General features: G+C 60.1%; 1 protein-coding gene across 2 annotated transcripts in view; it reads right to left on the reverse strand.

The window, feature by feature from the left end:
- Nucleotides 1-500: 500 nt before the first annotated feature.
- Nucleotides 501-21,298, reverse strand: part of AP2A2 (adaptor related protein complex 2 subunit alpha 2) — a 67,264-nt gene continuing 46,466 nt past the window's right edge. Inside the window, exons 7-22 of one of the 2 annotated variants that reach the window (XM_040971134.1) lie at nucleotides 14,504-14,612; nucleotides 13,478-13,628; nucleotides 11,776-11,944; nucleotides 10,938-11,075; nucleotides 7,976-8,158; nucleotides 6,701-6,798; nucleotides 5,960-6,191; nucleotides 5,368-5,541; nucleotides 4,451-4,617; nucleotides 3,681-3,763; nucleotides 2,542-2,631; nucleotides 1,971-2,094; nucleotides 1,636-1,752; nucleotides 1,395-1,464; nucleotides 1,179-1,313; nucleotides 501-847 (exon numbers count right to left, since the gene is read on the reverse strand). In XM_040971134.1, the coding sequence (XP_040827068.1) occupies nucleotides 770-847; nucleotides 1,179-1,313; nucleotides 1,395-1,464; nucleotides 1,636-1,752; nucleotides 1,971-2,094; nucleotides 2,542-2,631; nucleotides 3,681-3,763; nucleotides 4,451-4,617; nucleotides 5,368-5,541; nucleotides 5,960-6,191; nucleotides 6,701-6,798; nucleotides 7,976-8,158; nucleotides 10,938-11,075; nucleotides 11,776-11,944; nucleotides 13,478-13,628; nucleotides 14,504-14,612 (2,118 nt within the window). In that variant the 3' untranslated portion in view covers nucleotides 501-769. The remainder of the gene's footprint in view (nucleotides 848-1,178; nucleotides 1,314-1,394; nucleotides 1,465-1,635; nucleotides 1,753-1,970; nucleotides 2,095-2,541; nucleotides 2,632-3,680; nucleotides 3,764-4,450; nucleotides 4,618-5,367; nucleotides 5,542-5,959; nucleotides 6,192-6,700; nucleotides 6,799-7,975; nucleotides 8,159-10,937; nucleotides 11,076-11,775; nucleotides 11,945-13,477; nucleotides 13,629-14,503; nucleotides 14,613-21,298) is intronic. The other variant, XM_040971135.1, reaches the window with a different exon arrangement.

Consider the following 21,298-nt stretch of genomic DNA (forward strand, 5'->3'; position numbering starts at 1 on the left):
TCCTCCACCACCCTGCCCACTCACTGCCAGGCCCCAGCCAGGGCCTCCTCCACCACCCTGCCCACTCACTGCCAGGCCCCAGCCAGGGCCTCCTCCTCCTCCACCCTGCCCACCCACTGCCAGGCCCCAGCCAGGGCCTCCTCCTCCACCCTGCCCACCCACTCACTGCCAGGCCCCAGCCAGGACCTCCGCCTCCACCCTGCCCACTCACTGCCAGGCACCAGCCAGGGCCTCCTTCTCCACCCTGACCATGCAGGTGCCTTGCCGACAGTGACTGAGGGAGTGGCCCTGAGCAAGCCACAGGAACGTGCAGGATCCTCACCCTCAAACTGCCCACATGGACACAATGGCTTCCCTGTACCGGAGCTGGTCACCTGCCCAGAGGGTCCTGCACCCTGCCCCAGGCCTGGGGACCCCCAAAGACCAGCTCCACCTGGATCAGCGCCACCGCTAGACCTGCAGAACTGACTCAGCCCAGTGCACCACACTGCCATGTCCACTCAGACTTGTCACTTCCCTTTAATGTACAGACTGAGCCACAGGACTGCCGTGGTTCCTACAAAACTGGTCCCAGGATCCGGGCTTCCCGCGACGGGGCAGCCCCGCCGTCCACACGTAGCTTTCTGTCTGTAAAGTCCATGGCACTCTATCCATGCCCAGGGGACAGAGCTGGGGACACGGGGCAGGGGCCCCACCTGAGGGGTGGACTTGCAGCACAGTGACAAGGACACAGGGCAGAGATGAGCAGGACCATGCCCACGGCCATGACTCAGAACTGTTCCGACAGCAGCTCACACAGCCGCTGGGACACGGTCTCCCGACTCGTTCGCAGCGTCAGTCGGTACATCTGAAACAGACAGGCCAGTGGTCAGTGGGACCCTCGCCGGGGCCCTCACCACTGCCACCCACAGCCAGAGCCCAAGATGCACGTGGGAGCCAAGATGTGGGCCCAACCAGAGTCAGGGCCGGTGGTGTGGCACCTGTGTGGCAGCATGTCCGAGCCAATGTGGGCACCAGGGTGGCAGCTGCCATGGACTGCTGAGAGGCCACCAGGTGCCTGCACTGAGCAGCTACCGCACAGGGTCATTGTGTGAAGGGCAGCACAGGGACCTGCCACCAGGCACCCCCGGGCAGCTTGGGAGCTGCCACATTTCTCCCCGGCTCTGGCAGGGCCTGACCTGGGCCTGCAGATTTGGCTCTAAGCGAAGCAAGCACCCGATCTGGGTGGTCTTCGTGTGGATGATCCCGGCGCCCACAAAGTTGGCAGGATTGGGGTCAACATCTTCGAGCAGTGCAGAGCCAAACCCTATGATCTGTCCAAGAGAAGTGGGGTGTCAGGGCGTGGCTTGGCCCGGGGTGGCATCCGTCCCCCAGTCTGCTGCACGAACCACTACCTTGGCTTTGGTGATCTCCGTGTCCATCGGGTGCTTGGCTTTGAAAATGTTCTGTACCTCCTGCTGCGGGCTGCAAGACGGGGGTCAAGGCTGTGTCACAGAGAGCATCTGCCCCCAGGACCACCCCTCCCTACCTGGGGACCACCCTCACCCCCAGGACCACCCACTCCCCACCACCCCCTCCCTACCTCGGGACCACCCCCCACCTCCCCCAGGATGGCCCCAAGCAGCCAGCCCTCACTTGCTCAGCTGCTTCCAGCGCTGGAAGAAGTCCTGTGACCCCATCTCTGTGGGCTGGAAGAACTTATTGAGGGTCACAGGCAACTTCACTGACAGGTTCTGGAATGTGCCGCCATACCTGTAGATGCCACAGGAGTGAAGGGCACCAGGGAGCAGAACGGGCCACCCAACCGACACACTCTCCCACAGGAAGAACAGAAGACCTGGCATGCTGCTGGCCAGGGTGTGGGAGGGGCCATCGTGGGACAGACCTCAGAAGGACCCCACACTTGCCAGGCCCCAAGGAGGCGCGCACCCCACACGCACGTCCCCACCCTGGCGAAGGTGACACCTCACCGGAACTGGATGTTAAGCACTGGGGCCTCCGTGAAGTCACACACACACTCGATGTTGACCACCTGCTGCACCTGGGCGCCCCCATCCACAGTTGGGTCCACAGGCTTGGTCTGCAGGTTCAGCTGTGTGGGTGTCAAGGAATCCCACCCGTGTGGGCCACACCAGGTGCCCCCAACCCTGCACAGGACAGTTGCCAGGCACTCATCACGCAACCCAGTGCAGAGTCCAGCAGACACGGTCCAGCACCTTCCTTCCTACAGAGCTCCGAGAAATCCTATGCCTCTCCAAGCACGCGTGCCCGGCGAGGGCAGCCGCTGCCCCAGGAGGCCGTGGCTGCCTCACCAGCGTCCACTCGGGGAAGGCCCGTCTAGTAGCGTTTCTGTCCTCGCTAAGGGCTGAGCTGAGGGCAATGGCCTCCTGCAGCCCTGTGGCCACCCCACCCTGCCCCACGAGGCTGAGGTCAGCTGGGACTGCTGGGTGACCCTCCGACGCCACCTCTGACATGCAGCAGCAAATGCAAGAGCTGCTGATGGAACCGGGAGGGACACCCTCCCTCCAGAGCCAAGGATATCGGACTGAAGGCCATCCGAGCAGATCAGTGTTGGGGTGAAATTCAGAAACTGTGTGGAGGTCTTGTTGCCATAAAATATGAACATCCGGCCTGCAAGCAAACAGCAGAGAGCCGAGGGCAGTCAGTGAGCTTAGGCCCAGGAGCAGCAGGAGGCAGCTGTGGCTCAGCCAGCCAGCAGGCGGCTCCCAGCTCGGCTGGGCCTCAGAGGCAGGGGCTCCCAGTTCGGGTCCGGCCCGGCCCACCTGCAGCAGAGAACTGTCCTGCCGTGATGCTTTTCAGACAGCACCACGTGCTACGCCGGTGGGCAGGGCCCCCTTTTGCTGGGCCGTGGTTACTGCCTCCCCAGGGGGTCTCAGGCTCCCCTTGCAGTCCCAGTTATTGGCAGACAGGACCACACAAGACCCTGCTAGGCACCTCCTTGGGGATACCACAGTCAGACAGTCCTGGCATTGGGACATGCCACGCATGTGCACACATACCCTCTCCCAGGCTGTGCCAGCCCTCCACCAAGATGCCACAGGACACCCTGTGAGTGGCTCATCCCACTGCCCTCATTTACATCATGTGTTGGGAAGTAGCCCAACAAGTTACGCAACCGCCTGTGGCGCCAGCATCCCATATGGCCGCTGGCTCAAGTCCCGGCTGCTTCACTTCCCAGCCAGCTCCCTGCTTATGCCTGGGAAAGCAGCAGAGACTTGCCCAAGTGCCTGGGGTCCTGTACCCACATGGGAGACCAAGAAGAGGCTCCAGGCTCCAGGCTTTGAGTCAACTCAGCTCTGGCCATTGCAGCCATCTGAGGAGTGAACCAGCTAATGGGACATCTCTCTCTCTCTAACTCTTCCTTTCAACTAAAAATAAAATAAACCTTAAAACAAAACAGCTCCTGCTCTACTTCGGCTGTGTGTGGGAAGCTGTGGCCAGTGTTCGTCCTTCCGTGGGCCCACTTCCCCCTTTCCCTCAAAATGCCCCTCAACTGAGTCACATGAGGGTCTCACACACTTGCTGCCCACGCCTGCCCACGCCCTCCAGTGCCCCACAGAGTGCCACACGGTGACTGGAGCAATGCGGACAGGCCCGCCCACGCGCTCCAGCGACCCGACACCCGCAGAGAGGTGCCACGCAGTGATACGGACACCCACCTAAGTTCTGCCGGAACTCAGACTTGAGCCCGATCTGTAGCAGCTGGTTCTCAAACAGCACCCCGTTGTTTTTACAGACAAACCTAGGCAGGAGGGAGGCAGAAGGTCAATCACAGTCAGCACCCCCGAACCCCAGGAGGCAGCTCCTCAGAGCACGCCAGCCTGCAGCCCGCCCTCAGCCCTCCGTGGTCCTCAGAGCACGCCAGCCTGCAGCCCGCCCTCAGCCCTCCGTGGTCCTCAGAGCAGGTTCCTGCTATCAGACAACTGCCACTCCACCTGCTACATGGGACAGACACAGGCTACCCAGGGCACTGCCACAGGCTATACGGGGCACTGCCGCCCGCTTCATGGGACAGACACTGCCACCCGCTACAGAGGACAGACATCGCCTTCCTGACCCACTTCCAGCATGAATCTCAGCAGCATAGCCAGCCAGGACCCACGGTTAGTGCGGCCGGGGTGGACACACACAAGCTACTTTCTGCACAGCCCAAACACCTTGACCCCGATTGCAATGAGACCACAGCAGCACAGACAAGGAAGTGGCAACAGCAGGGCATAAGAGGTCCTCGAACCCCAAAACATGGCGTGAGCCTCGTGTGCATGAGGCTCTGGGTGGAGAGACCCAAGACCGACTCTCCCACCTTAGGAATCGACACCATGCCCACCCCGCCCCCCTGCACAGCTGAATGCGGTTCCATACAATTGCTTCAACCACACAGAAGGGAGATGGGGGCACCCAGTTGGCCATGGCCATGCCAGCTGCCCACCTGGCAAAGTTGTCCTCTGAACCAGGAGCAAGCGGTGCAGCGGCAGAAGCCGAGTCGGAGAACACGTCCACGAGGAGCCCACCGCTGCCGGAGGAGGGTGGGGGTCCCACAGGGGCCTGGGGGGTGGGCCCCAGACCCAGCAGGTCAGCTGACGGGGATGGTGTGGACTGGAAGAGGAGGAGGTCAGAGGGAGTCTTTCAGGCAGCCACCTACAAGGGCACCCAAGGCCCAGCCCCTTCCCCCCAGGCCTCCCAGCCCCTTCCCCCAGGCCTCCCAGCCCCTCCCCCAGGCCTCCCAGCCCCTTCCCCCCAGGCCTCCCAGCCCCTTCCCCCCAGGCCTCCCAGCCCCCTGTGAATGCCCCACAGGGGGCAGCACAATGGCTGAGGACTGCAGTCCCCACCAACTACAGGGGAGACTGAGAGAGCTGGGCCTCCGATTCAGGCTTGCCCAGCTTTAGTGCCTATGTCCACCTAGGGAGTGACCACTGTATAGAAGCTCTTTCTTTCAAACAAATTATTTTTAAAGTCTATAGAAGACACACATTTTTAAAAACATCTGCTTTGGGCAGAGTTGCAACTTAGCGGGCAAAGCCACCATATGCAACATCATTCTCCTGTTCTGTTATTGGTCCCAGTTCCAGCTTCTCCACGTCCCATCCAGCTCCGTGCTAACGCACCTGGGAAGACATGGGAGAATGACCCAGTCCTGAGGCCCCTGCACCCTAGGAGACCCCAGAGGGAGCTTCTGGCTCCTGGCTTCGGCTGGCCCAGCTGGCCCTTACAGCAGCAGGGGGTTCTTTTCTGCCTCACGCTCTCTGTTTTCCAAATAAGCAAACTTTTCAAAACTAGTAACATTAACAATGCGTGCTTTCGGCACGGTCCCAGGGGTGGGTAGCCTGCGCCCAACAAGCAATTCACCGCGGCACTGCTGCTGGCTGGTGCAGGCTCAGGGCCCCCGTTCACGTCCACGCTCCTGTCCCGCTTGCTGTCCTCCAAGTCCGTCACAGGGCCAGGCCCTTTCTTCTTCTTCAGCTTGGCCAGGATGGAGGACTCGCGCTCCGGGAATGGGGGCATCTCCTCCAGAACAGTGGCCTGGTGGGAAAAAGGTCAATGAACCAGCAGAGCCCCGCCCACCAAGACCCCGCCTCCATCGGAGTCCCGCCTCCCTCAGAGTTCCGCCTGCCAGAGTCCCGCCTCCCTCAGAGTTCTGCCTACCACAGACCCCGCCTCCCCAGAGCCCCGCCCACCAAGACCCCGCCTCCCTCAGAGTTCCGCCTGCCACAGAGCCCCGCCTCCCTCAGGGCCCCACCTCCCTCAGAGTTCTGCCTACCACAGACCCCGCCTCCCCAGAGTCCCGCCCACCAAGACCCCGCCTCCCCAGGGCTCCATCTCCCACAGAGCCCCGCCTTCCCAGAGCCCCACCCACCGGGCCCCGCCCCAAGCCCCACCCCGAAGCCCCGCCTCCCACCAGCCTCGCCTTCCCTCCACAGCATCCCCTAGGTGCCCCTACCAGGATGTCGGTGCTGGCCACGGTGCTGAGGCGCAGGTACTCCACGGCCCGCTGCTGCAGCTCCACGTCGGCATTGCGCAGCTGGCTGTCGCTGCGCAGCACGTCCTGGATGGTGGTCTTCACCTCCGGGAAGAGGTTCACAAACTTGATGTAGGTGGAGAGCAGCAGCGCCCGGGTGGGGACGCTGCACAGGTGGAACTTGGAGTGCAGCAGGTTGAACTGGATCAAAGGACTGAGGGCAGGCAGGACACACAGGAGGCAGCGTCACGGCATCACTCCACTGCCATGCTCCCGGATGACCCTCAGTCTGAGCCCTCCCAGCCGGGATGTGGTTTCCTGTGCCACCAAGGTAATCGGTACTGGGGATACTTGGGGGCACAGCACCCACAGTCCACACAGTCCCTGAGCCCAGCACCCCCACAGCCCCTGGTCCTGTACCCTCACAGCCCCTGGGCACAGCACCCACACAGCCCTTGACCCCAGCACCCCCACAGCCCCTGGTCCTGTACCCTCACAGCCCCTGGGCACAGCACCCACACAGCCCTTGACCCCAGCACCCCCACAGCCCCTGGTCCTGTACCCTCACAGCCCCTGGGCACAGCACCCCCACAGTCCAAACAGTCCCTGGACCCAGCACCCCCATAGCCCTGGGGCACAGCACCCCCACAGTCCCTGGGTCCTGCACTCCACAGCCCTTGACCCCAGCACCCACACAGTCCCTGGGCCTCACAGGATCCTTACCTGGATCTCGGATCCCCAGCGATCAAGTTTCCAAACTCGCCCAAGATGTAGCCACCCACTTTGACTAGGTTCTCATGGCACGCAGGGGCCTGCAGGGCCTGGAAACCATGCCAAGTAAGCTGGACAGGAGCTCCACACAGCACAGGGGCAGAGACAGGGCTCCCTAACAACTGGCCAGACTGCAGCCCGATCACAGTGACTTCCCAGCATGCACTGGGACAGGGGGCACGCCCCACAGCTGATGTCACTGGCTTCCCAGCATGCACTGGGACGGGGGCACGCCCCAGAGCTGATGTCACTGGCTTCCCAGCATGCACTGGGACAGGGGCACGCCCCACAGCTGATGTCACTGACTTCCCACCATGCACTGGGCCAGGGGGCACTCCCAGAGCTGATGTCACTGACTTCCCAGCATGCACTGGGACGGGGGGCACGCCCCAGAGCTGATGTCACTGGCTTCCCAGCATGCACTGGGACAGGGGGCATGCCCCACGGCTGATGCCACTACTTCCCAGCATGCACTGGGACAGGGGCACTCCCCGCAGCTGATGTCACTGACTTCCCAGCATGCACTGGGACAGGGGGCATGCCCCAGAGCTGATGTCACTGGCTTCCCAGCATGCACTGGGACAGGGGGCTCTCCCCGCAGCTGATGTCACTGACTTCCCAGCATGCACTGGGACAGGGGGCACGCCCCAGAGCTGATGTCACTGGCTTCCCAGCATGCACTGGGACAGGGGGCACGCCCCACGGCTGATGTCACTACTTCCCAGCATGTACTGGGCCAGGGGGCACGCCCCAGAGCTGACATCACTGACTTCCCAGCATGCACTGGGACAGGGGGCACGCCCCAGAGCTGATGTCACTGGCTTCCCAGCATGCACTGGGACAGGGGGCACGCCCCACGGCTGATGTCACTACTTCCCAGCATGTACTGGGCCAGGGGGCACGCCCCAGAGCTGACATCACTGACTTTCCCCCCATGTACTAGGCCAGGGAGCACACCCAAACTCCCCACAGCTATGGCTGATGGCTCCCCACAGTAAGTGGTGACCCAGGCGGCCATGACAGGCCTGTCACAGCTCCCACACGGGCCAGGGCCAGGTGCAGTGCTGCCAGGCGGCCTGCTACAGGATTACAGTGTCCACTGGGGGGTTAGCGAAGAGCAGCAGGGTCAGCAGTGGAAGAGCCCTGGCTCCACAGTGTGGAGCAGGAGCCAAGGGGCCGTGCCCTCTGACCCAACCCGACCCCGTCCCAGGCTGCCAGGGGCCGCACCTCAAACACGGTCTTGGCCGCATAGCCCTGCACGTCGTCGCGGTTGATGACAATCTGGATGACGCGGTACCACACCTCCTCACTCACATAGTCACCAGCAATGCGGATCAGGTTCAGGATGGTGTCCACATACCAGGTGTAGTCCACTGCATACTTCTCAGCCAGAATGGCCACCTTGAGCACCTGTGGGAGGGCAGGCAGGCCGGGCAGGGCAGGTACCCACTGCCACCTCAGGGATGGCCAGCTTGAGCGCCTGTGGGAGGGCAGACAGGCCGGGCAGGGCAGGTACCCACTGCCACCTCAGGGATGGCCAGCTTGAGCACCTGTGGGAGGGCAGGCAGGCCGGGCAGGGCAGGTACCCACTGCCACCTCAGGGATGGCCAGCTTGAGTGCCTGTGGGAGGGCCATGCTGTCAGGGCCACACTCCCAGTCAGTCCGGGATCTCTCAGCAATGAGCACCCCATGCCACCAGTGCCAAGATGCAGCCTCGTGCACCAACACAACACGAAGCCCCTGCCCTGATCAACACTACACAAGGCCACCACTCCCGACACTAACACCATATAAGGCCCCCTCCCCTCACCTACACCACGTGAGACGCCCCTGTCAACACACGCGAGACCCCCTCCGCTCGTCCTCATCACGTGAATCCCTCCTCCCCGCAGCTAGCCACGCAAGAATTCCCCTCCCCTCACCTACACCATGCAAGGCCCTAACCTTCCCCATGCCAAGCGTGCACAAGCACTACTGTCCATGGCTGCCTCTCCCACTGCATCCACAAGCAGGCAGCGGCACTTTGCTCCCCAACCACAAACACCAAAGCTTCGTCATAGGGAGAGCCCCCTCACCTAGCGGGCTGTGTCCCCACGGAGAGCGCCCTCACCTAGCGGGCTGTGTCCCCACGGAGAGCCCCCTCACCTAGCGGGCTGTGTCCCCACGGAGAGCCCCCTCACCTAGCGGGCTGTGTCCCCACGGAGAGCCCCCTCACCTAGCAGGCTGTGTCCCCACGGAGAGCGCCCTCACCTAGCAGGCTGTGTCCCAGTGCTCCCCACGGAGAGCCCACTCACCTAGCGGGCTGTGTCCCCACGGAGAGCCCCCTCACCTAGCGGGCTGTGTCCCCACGGAGAGCCCCCTCACCTAGCGGGCTGTGTCCCCACGGAGAGCGCCCTCACCTAGCGGGCTGTGTCCCAGTGCTCCCCCCGGAGAGCGCCCTCACCTAGCGGGCTGTGTCCTCACGGAGAGCCCCCTCACCTAGCGGGCTGTGTCCCCCCGGAGAGCCCCCTCACCTAGCGGGCTGTGTCCCCACGGAGAGCGCCCTCACCTAGCGGGCTGTGTCCCAGTGCTCCCCCCAGAGAGCGCCCTCACCTAGCGGGCTGTGTCCCCACGGAGAGCCCCCCGACCTTGTGGGCTGTGTCCCCCCGAGAGCCCCCCCACCTTGTGGGCTGTGTCCCCACGGAGAGCCCCCTCACCTAGCGGGCTGTGTCCCAGGGTTCTCATAGAGAGAGCCCACTCACCTAGTGGGCTATGACTCTAGAACCAGCACTGACTATTCTTTCTCTTTTTTTCTAAAAAAGATTTATAGAAACACAAAGTTAGAGACTTATCACCTGCTGTTTCACTCCCCACCACAATGGCCAGACACAGGCCTGTCAGGAGCTTCCTCCAAGTCTCCCACGTGGCTACAGGAGCCAAAGCACTTGGTCCCTATTCTGCTGCTTTCCCTGGTGCCACAGCAGGGAGCCACACAGGATGTAGAGCTGCTGGGACCCGAATCAGTGCCTTGGGATGCCCCTCAGCTGCCAGCCCCAGCACAGGCTCAGGATCAAATCCCACACCAGACTCCCACCAAGCACCCACCAGCCCGCTCCCACACGTGCAGGTCACATCCCTGCACATCTGCTCGCCTGCCCAGGGCTGCCCACACCTGCCTGTTGGACCCCTGAGCTCAGCCTTGGCCTGACTGATCAGCTACGCACCTGCTCCCCGAGTGCAACACACAAACTATGGCACTGGGGCCCAGGGTCGCCAGAGCTGAGGACAGCACAACGCGGGGACCGTGCCACAGTCCAGCGTCCTTCCCTGTAGTCCCACTCAGGCCCAGGAACGCTGCCAGAGGGGAGCTTGTACTGACCGCAGAGCCGATGTGCCACGTAACAGAAGGCACGTCCCCCCAGTGGACGTGAGGGCTGTGGCCAGCCTGGCCTGTGTACTTACAACCCCCAGCGGATGTAATGATAGAGTGTGGGTAAAATGCTATTGTTGGGCAGTGTGAGGTTCCTTTGTGTAGAGAAAGCTGCTACTTTGCCAGGCCAGGAGGCGCCTGCACTTTGGGAGGATTCCGCTTTAGTGATAAATCTGTTCTTTGCTGTCCTGCAACTTTGTGAACCCAGGTGCAGGGGGGCAAGGGCACAATTCTTCTCCAGTCCCAGGAACAGGAGGAAGATAAGGGTGTGAGAATGGGATGAGCCGTACAGATAATGGGTATGGGAACAGAACAGGCTGCCTGTGCCTGAAGGCCATAAAAATGAACATGTCTAAGGTTGTTACTTTTGATGTATTTCCCAGCCCAAAAGGGCCTATATAAGCTTCTGTCTTGGGCTCCTTCAGGGTCTGATCGCCCCGCTTGGCTGGCCTGTGTGCCCCAAGTGCGGTCTGGCCCCAGCATGCTGACGCAATAAACTCTGTTTGCTGTTTGCATTACCAGCGAGACTCTGTCGTTCTCTGGGGGTTGACCAGCTGCACCCTGACAGCCAGGGGTTTTAGCTCAGACTCTTAACAGTGAGGGCTGTGGCCAGCCTGGCCGTGTACTAACAACCCCGTCAGTGGACGTGAGGGCTGTGGCCAGCCTGGCCGTGTACTAACAACCCCGTCAGTGGACGTGAGGGCTGTGGCCAGCCTGGCCGTGTACTAATAACCCCGTCAGTGGACGTGAGGGCTGTGGCCAGCCTGGCTGTGTACTTACTATCTCCTCGCGGATTGAGTAGTCGGCCGTCTCCAGGTAGCTCAGCATCTCAGCCACAATCTGCTGTGCGTTGCTGCGGTCACACATGGCATAGAGCAGGTCCACGGCGCGCTGCCGCACACTCACATCCCGCTCCGTCTGAGGACGAGGGAACAGTCAGGGCACGGCACACATGGCTGGGGGCACACATGGCTCAGAAGCCAGTGCCATCCAACTGAGGGACACTCACTGCCCACCTGAGCGACAGCCGCTGACTTGCCACGTGTTCCCCACAGGCTGGACCTCCGCCAGCTCTGGGCACCCAGAGACCCCTGTCCTCTAGTGACCTGCCCCCTCCTGCTCCCTGCACGGGAGCAAATGGTCTGACGTGAACCTGACGTTCCCACCATCATCTGCCTCTGGCCTCTGGGGGTGGGGGAGGGTCACAGAACCACCCAAGGCCCCACCCAGGTCATTGTGATGAGGCCTCCAGAGGCGTCCAGGATGGTTCCGAGGGGCTCCACAGTGGGGCGGGGACCTGCAGGCTCCCCCGGGGAGACCTGTCGGCAGCCAGCCCAGCAGCTACCAGAAGACAGCAGCATCAGAGTTAGACAGGGCGCTGAACAGACCTTAATGAGAACCCCGTATCCGCCCCCTGGGACCTGCGCTCTCCCTGTCCCAGCCACCCCGAGGGCCCTCCGCACACAGGCCTGCAGAGGGGGCCCAGAACCCAGCTTCTTCCAGCCCCAGCCCCAGCACTGCGACCAGTCAGGGGCCACCATCTGCCACACAGCCACCCCTGTGGGCAGGAGCACCTGCTGGGATTCGGGGGACCTCAGGCAGGACGGGCAGCACCTGCCTTGAGGGCGTTGATGACGGTCTCGATGTGCGTCTTGACAGCCTCGTGGGAGAACTCGGAGCTGGCCAGCGTGCACATGCTCTCCAGTGCCAGGTAGCGCAGGTTCGTCTCCCGGTGCTGCAGGAACTGGCCCAGCTGGTTGCAGGCTCGGACGAGCAGGTTGGGCTCACTGGAGAGGGAAAGAGAGGTGCAGGGGGCTCCTCAGCCCTTCCCACAAGGCACCCGGCACCTCCAGGAACCTCCCAGCACCCAGGAGCCTTCAGCATGACTACTCTCCAGGCCCAGCAACACTCCCAGACATAGTAACAGAACTCCCAGATGCCAAAGAGCTCATGAGGAGACAGGCAGGTGCCACGCCAGCGCTGGCTCTGCCACGTCATGGCCACACGTGAGCAGAGCTGGAAGGCAGCCAGCAAATGGTAGGCCGGCCTCAGCTCTCTCCTTCCATCTCCCCAGGACCTAGCTTCTCTAACTACAAAGACAACTTCAGCTCACACAGGAGCGTCCCGACTGCTCCACTTTCTACCCAGGCCCCTGCTGAGGCACCAGGGAGGATGGCTCACGTGCCAAGGCCCCTGCTCCCACGGGGGAGACGCGCACAGCTCTCCTGACTCCTGGCTTCAGCAGCGCCAGCCCCAGCCCCTGGAGCTTTGGGACACGAACCAGCAATGCAAGATCCCTCTCTCTCTCAGCAAGTCTTCCTTGAAATAAATAAATCTTTTTTTAAAAAAAAAAGGTCATAGAAAAAGTAAAAGCTTTGTCCGTTTCGGAGCACAGTGTCCCCATGAGCTGTGAACGCTTCAGGCAGTGTCTGCACTTGACCCTCTGGCTGTGGGGACTCATCCTGAGAGGGCCCCTCCCGCGGCCACTCTGGCCTGCTGTCAGCTGGGCCCCAGGGCTGCGTCTCCCTCTACTTTCCAGGCTGCCTCTCTCTTGGGAGCGGACTTGGGCGGCCCACCCAGGACCTCTGGCCCACAATCAGCCCACACCCTCCCTAGCACCCAGCAGGACAAGTCTGCCCACACCCTCCTCACCAGAAACAGCAGAGGCCAGGGCGGCGGGACAAGGCCCTGCACTGGCAAAGCCACTGGGAGGGGAGCTCCAACACTAGAGACCAGCGTGGGGCTGACAGGACAGCAGCCGGCAGCAGCCAGCAGGCCAAGGGCAGCAAGTCAGGGTCAGGGCCGGGGGCAGCGGGTCAGGCCTGGGAGGGCAGGTGGGTCAGGGCCGGGGGCAGTGGGTCAGGGCCAGGGGCAGTGGGTCAGGTCTGGGAGGGCAGTGGGTCAGGTCTGGGAGGGCAGTGGGTCAGGCCTGGGAAGGCAGTGGGTCAGGGCTGGGAGGGCAGGTGGGTCAGGGCTGGGAGGGCAGGTGGGTCAGGGCCGGGGGCAGTGGGTCAGGGCCGGAGGCAGTGGGTCAGGTCTGGGAGGGCAGTGGGTCAGGCCTGGGAAGGCAGTGGGTCAGAGCTGGGAGGGCAGGTGGGTCAGGGCTGGGAGGGCAGGTGGGTCAGGGCTGGGAGGGCAGGTGGGTCAGGGCCAGGGCCAGTGGGGCAGGGCCAGGGCCAGTGGGGCAGGGCCAGGGACAGCAGATCAGGGCCAGGGGCAGCGGGGCAGGCCTGGGAGGGCAGCGGGCCAGGCCTGGGAGGGCAGCGGGCCAGGCCTGGGAGGGCAGGAGAGAGGTACCCACGGCCCCAGCCCGCCCTCACCTGTCGTGGTGGATAATGAGACTAATGGCCTCAAACAGCACGGCATTCTTGGCGTTCGAGTGCTGCACCTTCTTGGACTTGGGCGGCTCCTGCGCTTTGTTCAGGATGCTCTCCAGGCCCTCGGTCAGGCGGCCACGCACGGCGGGGTCTTCTGGGCGGGACAGAGAGCTGCTGGTGGGGCTCCCGGCCCAGCCTCCCCTGCCTAGGAGCCCACAAATCCTCTGAAAAGCCACGTGGCACCTCCTCAGATGGCTCAGGGTGAACGCCGTGGGGATCCCACACGCTCTGTGAACTCAAGAGAAATGAAGCCCGAGGGACCCGGGCCAAGCGCCCAGTCTGCAGGAGGGGACAAGGGTCTCACCTACTTGTCCAAAACACGCAGAGAAACTGTCCCTGATAACAAGAAGAGAACAACCTCGCGCTTCTACCCAACAGAAGGGTAAACAGGAATGGCTGCGCCTCAGAGAGGATGTGTCTGCTGCCCACGCCACTGCCGGGCTGGGGGGCACTCCCTCCAGCACGGGCTCGCGTGGGCACGGGCTACGTCCCCAGGAGCTGCCCAGGCAGGGCCATGCCCAGAGAGGCAGGCAGCAGGGAGGCAGCGCCCTGCTCCACCACAGAGCATGCCAGCTGCCAACCACAGCTTCACCCTCAGGTGACACAGAAGCCCCTGACCGAACAAGGAGACACCACAACCTCGAGGGACCGACTCAGGGGGGCAGAGAGGTCTGAGGCCACATTTGTCAACCCCCAAATCCTGGTTCTGGACACTACCCCGAGGACCCTCCCAGGACAGACACGGCAGCGCAGCACCAGTCCTGTGTGCAGCAAGGTCATAGGTCACACAGGCTGTGTACCCTAAGAATCTCATGATTTTTATTCTTTTCTTCAAAAGATTATTTCCAAAACTGCCCACATCTGACACTAGATAAACCCAAATCCTAACCAGCACCCATGACATGGCACCCACACCCGCAGGGAGGAGCTCAAGGCGTCCCGACCCAGCTCTGGCCACGCAGCCCTCACCTGGGGGTGGGTAGCACTGTAGCAGCCTCAGCAACTTGACTGAGAGCCAGGGAGCCGGGACAAAGTAGTACGTGTAATCCTGCAGGTCTGTGGACGCCGAGGTCACGATCTGCAAGACAGGGCTGTGAGGCGAGAGCACAGGCCGGGGAGGGGCAGGCGCTGCACAGGCCGCCTGTGGCCATGGTCCAGATACGATGACAGCCACCCAAGGCTCCCCCGAGGCCAGGTGCAGCCAGCGTGGCCGGCTCTGTGGAGTGGGTGCTGCACTCCGTGTGCACAAACCGGCCAGGACCAGTCACCACCACTGCCATGCAGCAACCACCCCCAGACACAGCATCTCCACCTGGCCCACGGGCTTCCCTCCAGGAGACGAGCAGGAGGGAGGGGGCACTCAGAGGCCAGCCAGTGGCCACACCTGTGTCCCCGAGCCCAGGCACTACCTCAGCGAGGAGCACATGAAGGCCACAGAGCATAGCCCGGGTCCCCGGTTCCCTCTCTGCCTGCTGTTCGCTGCCTGGCAGGCCCCAGGGCACAATCAACAGAACCTGGTCACAGCATAACCCCCACACCGCCCAGTGGACCGGACCCTCAATTCCACCCAGTAAGCGTGACCCCTCATACCACCAGTGGGTAGGACCAGCTCGCAACACCCCACTCCACGCACGTCACACACTAAACACTGACTTATCACACAACAACCCACTCCACGCACGTCACACACTAAACACTGACTTATCACACAACACCCCACTCCACGCACGTCACACACTAAACACTGACTTATCACACAACACCCCACTCCACGCACATCACACACTAAACACTGACTTATCACACAACACCCCACTCCACGCACGTCTCACACTAAACACTGACTTATCACACAACACCCCACTCCACGCACGTCTCACACTAAACACTGACTTATCACACAACACCCCACTCCACGCACGTCACACACTAAACACTGACTTATCACACAACACCCCACTCCACGCACGTCACACACTACATAAACACTGACTTATCACACAACACCCCACTCCACGCACGTCACACACTAAACACTGACTTATCACACAACACCCCACTCCACGCACGTCACACACTAAACACTGACTTATCACACAACACCCCACTCCACGCACGTCACACACTAAACACTGACTTATCACACAACACCCCACTCCACGCACGTCACACACTAAACACTGACTTATCACACAACACCCCACTCCACGCACATCACACACTAAACACTGACTAATCACACAACAACACACTAAACACTGACTAATCACACAACACCCCACTCCATGCACGTCACACACTAAACACTGACTTATCACACAACACCCCACTCCACGCACGCCTCACACTAAACACTGACTTATCACACAACACCCCACTCCACGCACGTCACACACTAAACACTGACTTATCACACAACACCCCACTCCACGCACGTCTCACACTAAACACTGACTTATCACACAACACCCCACTCCACGCACGTCTCACACTAAACACTGACTTATCACACAACACCCCACTCCACGCACGTCACACACTAAACACTGACTTATCACACAACACCCCACTCCACGCACGTCACACACTAAACACTGACTAATCACACAACACCCCACTCCACGCACGTCACACACTAAACACTGACTTATCACACAACAACCCACTCCACGCACGTCACACACTAAACACTGACTTATCACACAACACCCCACTCCACGCACGTCACACACTAAACACTGACTTATCACACAACACCCCACTCCACGCACGTCTCACACTAAACACTGACTTATCACACAACACCCCACTCCACGCACGTCTCACACTAAACACTGACTAATCACACAACACCCCACTCCACGCACGTCACACACTAAACACTGACTAATCACACAACACCCCACTCCACGCACGTCACACTGCGCACACACTGGATTACCAGCATGCACCCCAATACACAATGTGTCATTTAGAACATTATTTTGAAGTTTATTCATTTGTTTAAAAGGCAGAGTGACAGAAAAGGTAGGAGGAAAAAAACAGATTTTCCTAACTGGTCACTTCCTAAATGACCACAGCAACCAGCGCTGGGCCAGGCTGACCAGGAGCCAGCCAGGCCCTCCCATGGTGTTGGGCCAGAGCCATTGTTCAGTGCTGAGCCAGGCTGATCAGGAGCCAGGGAGACCAGCCAGGTTCTCCCATGGGTGCGAGGCCTGAGCCACCAGCCAGCACTGAGCCAGGCTGACCAGGAGCCAGGGAGACCAGCCGCCAGGGAGACCAGCCAGGTTCTCCCATGGGTGCGAGGCCTGAGCCACCGGCCAGCACTGAGCCAGGCTGACCAGGAGCCAGGGAGAGCAGTCAGATTCTCCCATGGGTGCCAGGCATGGGCCACCATCCGCTGCACCACCAGCTGAGTTCCCAGCAGAGGCAGGACTCAATCCAGGCCCCTGATGGGTGACGCAGCCAGACAAGCTGCCCAACAACAATCACTCCAGAAAAAGTGAATTATGTTAGAGTTTTGACCAGCACTGTAGCACAGCAAGCTAAGCTGCCACCTGTAGTGCTTGCACCCCGTAGGAGCTCTGGTTCAAGTCCTGGTTTCTCCACTTGTGTTTCAACTCCCTGCTGACGGCCTGGAAAAGCAGCAAGGAGGTCCTAGTCCTTGGATCCCTGCACCCACATGAGGGACCTGGCACACGCTCCTGCTTTGTTCTAGCCTAGCCCCAACAAGTGTGCTGCCATTGGGGGAGTGAACCAGCTCTCATTCTTGCTCACTTGATCTCTTGCTCTCTACTTTAAATCTTTTAAATGCTTCTAAAGTCTTTTCATAATTTATTTATTTGAACAAGAGAATGAGGCTGGTGCTGTGTGGCACAGCAGGTCAGTATCCCATATGAGCGCTGGTTCTTGTTCCGGCTGCTCCACTTCCCTCCAGCTCCTTGCTTGTGGCCAGGGAGAGCAGCGGAGGACAGCCTGAGCCCTTGGGCTCCTGCACCCACATGGGGGCCCAGAGGACCCTCCTGGCTCCTAGCTTGAGCTGGCACAATGCCAGCCTTGTGGTCATTTGGGAAGTGAGCCTGCTGACAGAAGCTCTCTCGATCTTTCTTTTCCCATCTCTCTGCCTTGTGACTCTTCTGTTCAGATAAATAAATACCTCTTTTTAAAAAATTCATTTTTAGGGCCAGCACAATGGTTCACCTTCTAAGTGCCAGGATCCCAACTGGGCACCAGTTCATGTCCAGGTGCTCCACTTCCCATCCAGCTCCCTATTGCATCCTGGGAAAGCAGCAGACGACAGTCCAAGGCCTTGGGACCCCACACCCGAATGGGAGATCCAGAAGAAGCTCCTGGCTCCCAGTTTTAGATTGGCTCAGCTGTTGCAGCCAGTTGGGGAATAAACCAGCAGCTTGAAGATCTTTCTGCATTTCCTTCTCTCTGTAAATTTGCCTTTCCAACAAAAATAAACAAATCTTAAAAGGGGAAAAAACCCCCACAATCTTAAAAAAAAAAAAAAAAAAAAAGTAAAATCACACAGAGAAAGAGATATTTCCATGTGCTGGTTCATCTCCCAAATGCCCAAACTCTGGGGGTTGCAGCAGGACAGGACCCCACACTCCCCAGGTCTCCGTGGGGCAGGCAGGACAGGAGCCCACACTCCCCAGGTCTCCATGGGGCAGGCAGGACAGGAGCCCACAATCCCCCAGGTCTCCATGGGGCAGGACAGGAGCCCACAATCCCCCAGGTCTGCATGGGGCAGGACAGGAGCCCACACTCCCCCAGGTCTGCATGGGGCAGGACAGGAACCAGGAGCCCACACTCCCCCAGGTCTGCATGGGGCAGGACAGGAACCAGGAGCCCACACTCCCCCAGGTCTGCATGGGGCAGGCAGGACAGGAGCCCACACTCCCCAGGTCTCCCAGGGGCAGGCAGGATCCCAAGCACTGGGACCATTGCCAGCTGCCTCCCGGGCACAGCAAGAGGCAGCCCAGGCACTCCAACAGGTGGCGCTGGCAGAGCAGGCAACAAAAGAACTTGGATCATGATAAGGGCCCAGAAACTGTCACAGCATGGAGACCTAAACTAAGACCTAGAAGCAGAGAAGTCAAGGAGACCCGGACACGGAGATGACTTCTGAGACACGGTGCTGGGGCCAAGGCACCGTGAGAGAACTAACCGGACTTCACGGAAAATGTCATGATTGTGTGTAACAGGGTGAAGGCCAACAGAGAGGCAGCTATTTCTAAACTCTGTGTGTGTGTGTGTGTGTGTGTGTGCGTATGTGTGAGAGAGACACAGAGAGAGAGACAAGCTCTAGGGTCACACAGTTCAAAGTGTGTGTGAGAGAGAGACAGGTACGGCCTGGACACACAGTTGAGCCCGTGTGTGTGTGAGAGAGAGAGAGAGACGGACAGACAGACACGGCCTGGGCACACAGCTGAGCCCGCGTGTGTGTATGTGTGTGTGTGTGTGTGTGTGTGCGCTCTCAAGCACCTGTTAAAAAACAGGCTGAACACACAGACAGCTCATGACACTTGGCAACACAACAAACCCCCGAGTTCAGCAAGAACAGAATGGCTATTTCTCCAAAGAACTGTAACAGCCAAGATGTCTCACTGGCCCCTGGGTAGGCCCAGCCCACCTACATGCCCTGGTGTGTCTCACTGCCCAGTTTGGCCCAGGTTAGGCCACCTGCATTGCCCCGGACTGCTGGGTCAGCACTGGACTTCCCACTGATACAGGCAGGAAGGCAGCACACGATGGACAAGGTGCCTGGGCCCGTTTCCCATGAAGAGGACCGAAAGGAGTTACTGTCTTCCAGCTTATCCTGGCCGGGGCGGGCTACGGCGGCCATCTGCACTTGATCTTCGCCAAAAGGCCGAGAAGCGACTGCTGCAGCCGTCTAGGGAGTAACCACTGCATGGGACACTACTCCCCCAATCTGTTTTTCAATTTAAAAAATAGAATAAAAATAGCTGAAACACAATCTAAGTAAATAAAAACGTGTGGCACAGAAGATGACGCTGGCATCCCACGTGAGTGGCAGCTCGAGTCCCAGCTACTCCACCTGCCAGCCAGCCCTGCCCGCACACGCCCACTTCCCACCTGAGCCTGGCCCAGGGCGGGACACACAGCCAACAGGGTGGACAAGGGAGAGAGGATCTCTCCTTGCTGTCTCCCTTTATTCCAATTTTTCCATTTAAAATAGAGATATACCATGTTTACACTCTGAAAGAAACCCAACTGAACTGGACAGCATTAAGGTGGGACAGACAGATGTCGGCTCTGTGAGCGCCAGCTCTGCAGGAAAGACACAAGTGTTTGTGTGAGGGGCTGGCCATTTGGGGACCAGGAGGGACCTGACAGCAGGGGGACCAGCAGGCATCTCCTTAGCCCTCCCTAGTCCAGGAGAGTCCTACGTGCAGAGCTGAGCCAGGCAGGTAAGGGTCTCCAGTGTTGTCACCTACATGCTAAGAGTACTCATTGTGCGGTCGCTGGTCACCTACAGGACAGGAAAGGTCACCCAGTACTCCCAGCAGGTGGCCAGGAGCCACGCTGTGCGGTCAGCAGATCTGCAAACAAGCAGCTGATGTCCGAAGGCCAATAACAACATAATGTTGGTAATTAGCCAACACAGCTACAGCCGAACAAGGAATTCCTCTTACAACACAGACAACAGACAGCCTGCTGCAAAAGGGGCAGAAGACACCAGCTCCTGACTCAGACATCTGGTCACCCACAGCTACTCAGCCCACCTGTAGGCACAGGGCTGTCCGGAGCCCACAGGAGTGACAGGACGGCCCTGCAGGCACTGCCTCCTCCCCAGCCCAGCAGTGCCACCATGGGTGACAGGCCCATCAACCCTGCACACCAACACATACAGATGGTCCACGCCTGCCTGTCACAGCCGCATCAGCCAGGAGTCCAGGGCATAGCGGCAGGGCCGGGTCCACACCACACAACAAGGCAACAACAGGTACACAAGACCAAGACTGACATACACGTGTATCACACGACCCACTAATCCAGAATTCAAGGCAGCCAGCACCAGATGATGGAGAGCCACAGAGGGAGGCAAGGCCTGACCCCACAACTGCATGAGGGTGCTGCCTGCGTGGCCCGGGCTGGAAGCAGGGCCTCCCAAGAGCTCTCGCACCTCGTGGCTGTACTCTGGCGCACGTCAACAGGGCGCTCTCAAGGTGGGAGAAAAACCAAGTGCTAACAATCTCGTTTTATAAACACACCGTGCATGCAGGCCAGCGGGGTGCCACGGCACAGCCTCCACCTGTGGTACTGGCAGCCCGTTCAAGCAAGCAGCTCACATCTCTGCTGTATCTCAGCTGCTCTACTTCCCATCCAGCTCCCAGCTCACGGCCTGGCAAAGCATCAGAGACAATGGACAAGAGCTTGCACCCCTGCACCACCTGACAGAGCCACAGAAGCTCCTGGCTCCTGGCTTTAGATCGACATCGCTCCGGCCATCGTGGCCACTTGAGGAGTGAATCAGCAGACGGAAGATCTTTCTGTCTCTCTTCCTCTCTGTATATCTGACTTTGCAATACAAATGAATAAATCTTTACAAACTATTCTATTTAGTAATTTGAGATATGGACAGTGAGAAGCCCAGAGGCAGAGAAAGGGATGGGGGGGCTCCTATCTCTGTCCACGACCCAAACACTCCCAGTGCCACGAAAGAAACAGGGCACAGGCAGAAAAAAACAACCCCACCCCACTCCCAGGCGGGGTGCAGTCCCACACTGGGGC

Source organism: Ochotona curzoniae, unplaced genomic scaffold (genome assembly GCF_017591425.1).
Source record: "Ochotona curzoniae isolate NIBS_2020 unplaced genomic scaffold, NIBS_Ocur_1.0 scaffold_4937, whole genome shotgun sequence".
NCBI lineage: Eukaryota > Metazoa > Chordata > Mammalia > Lagomorpha > Ochotonidae > Ochotona > Ochotona curzoniae.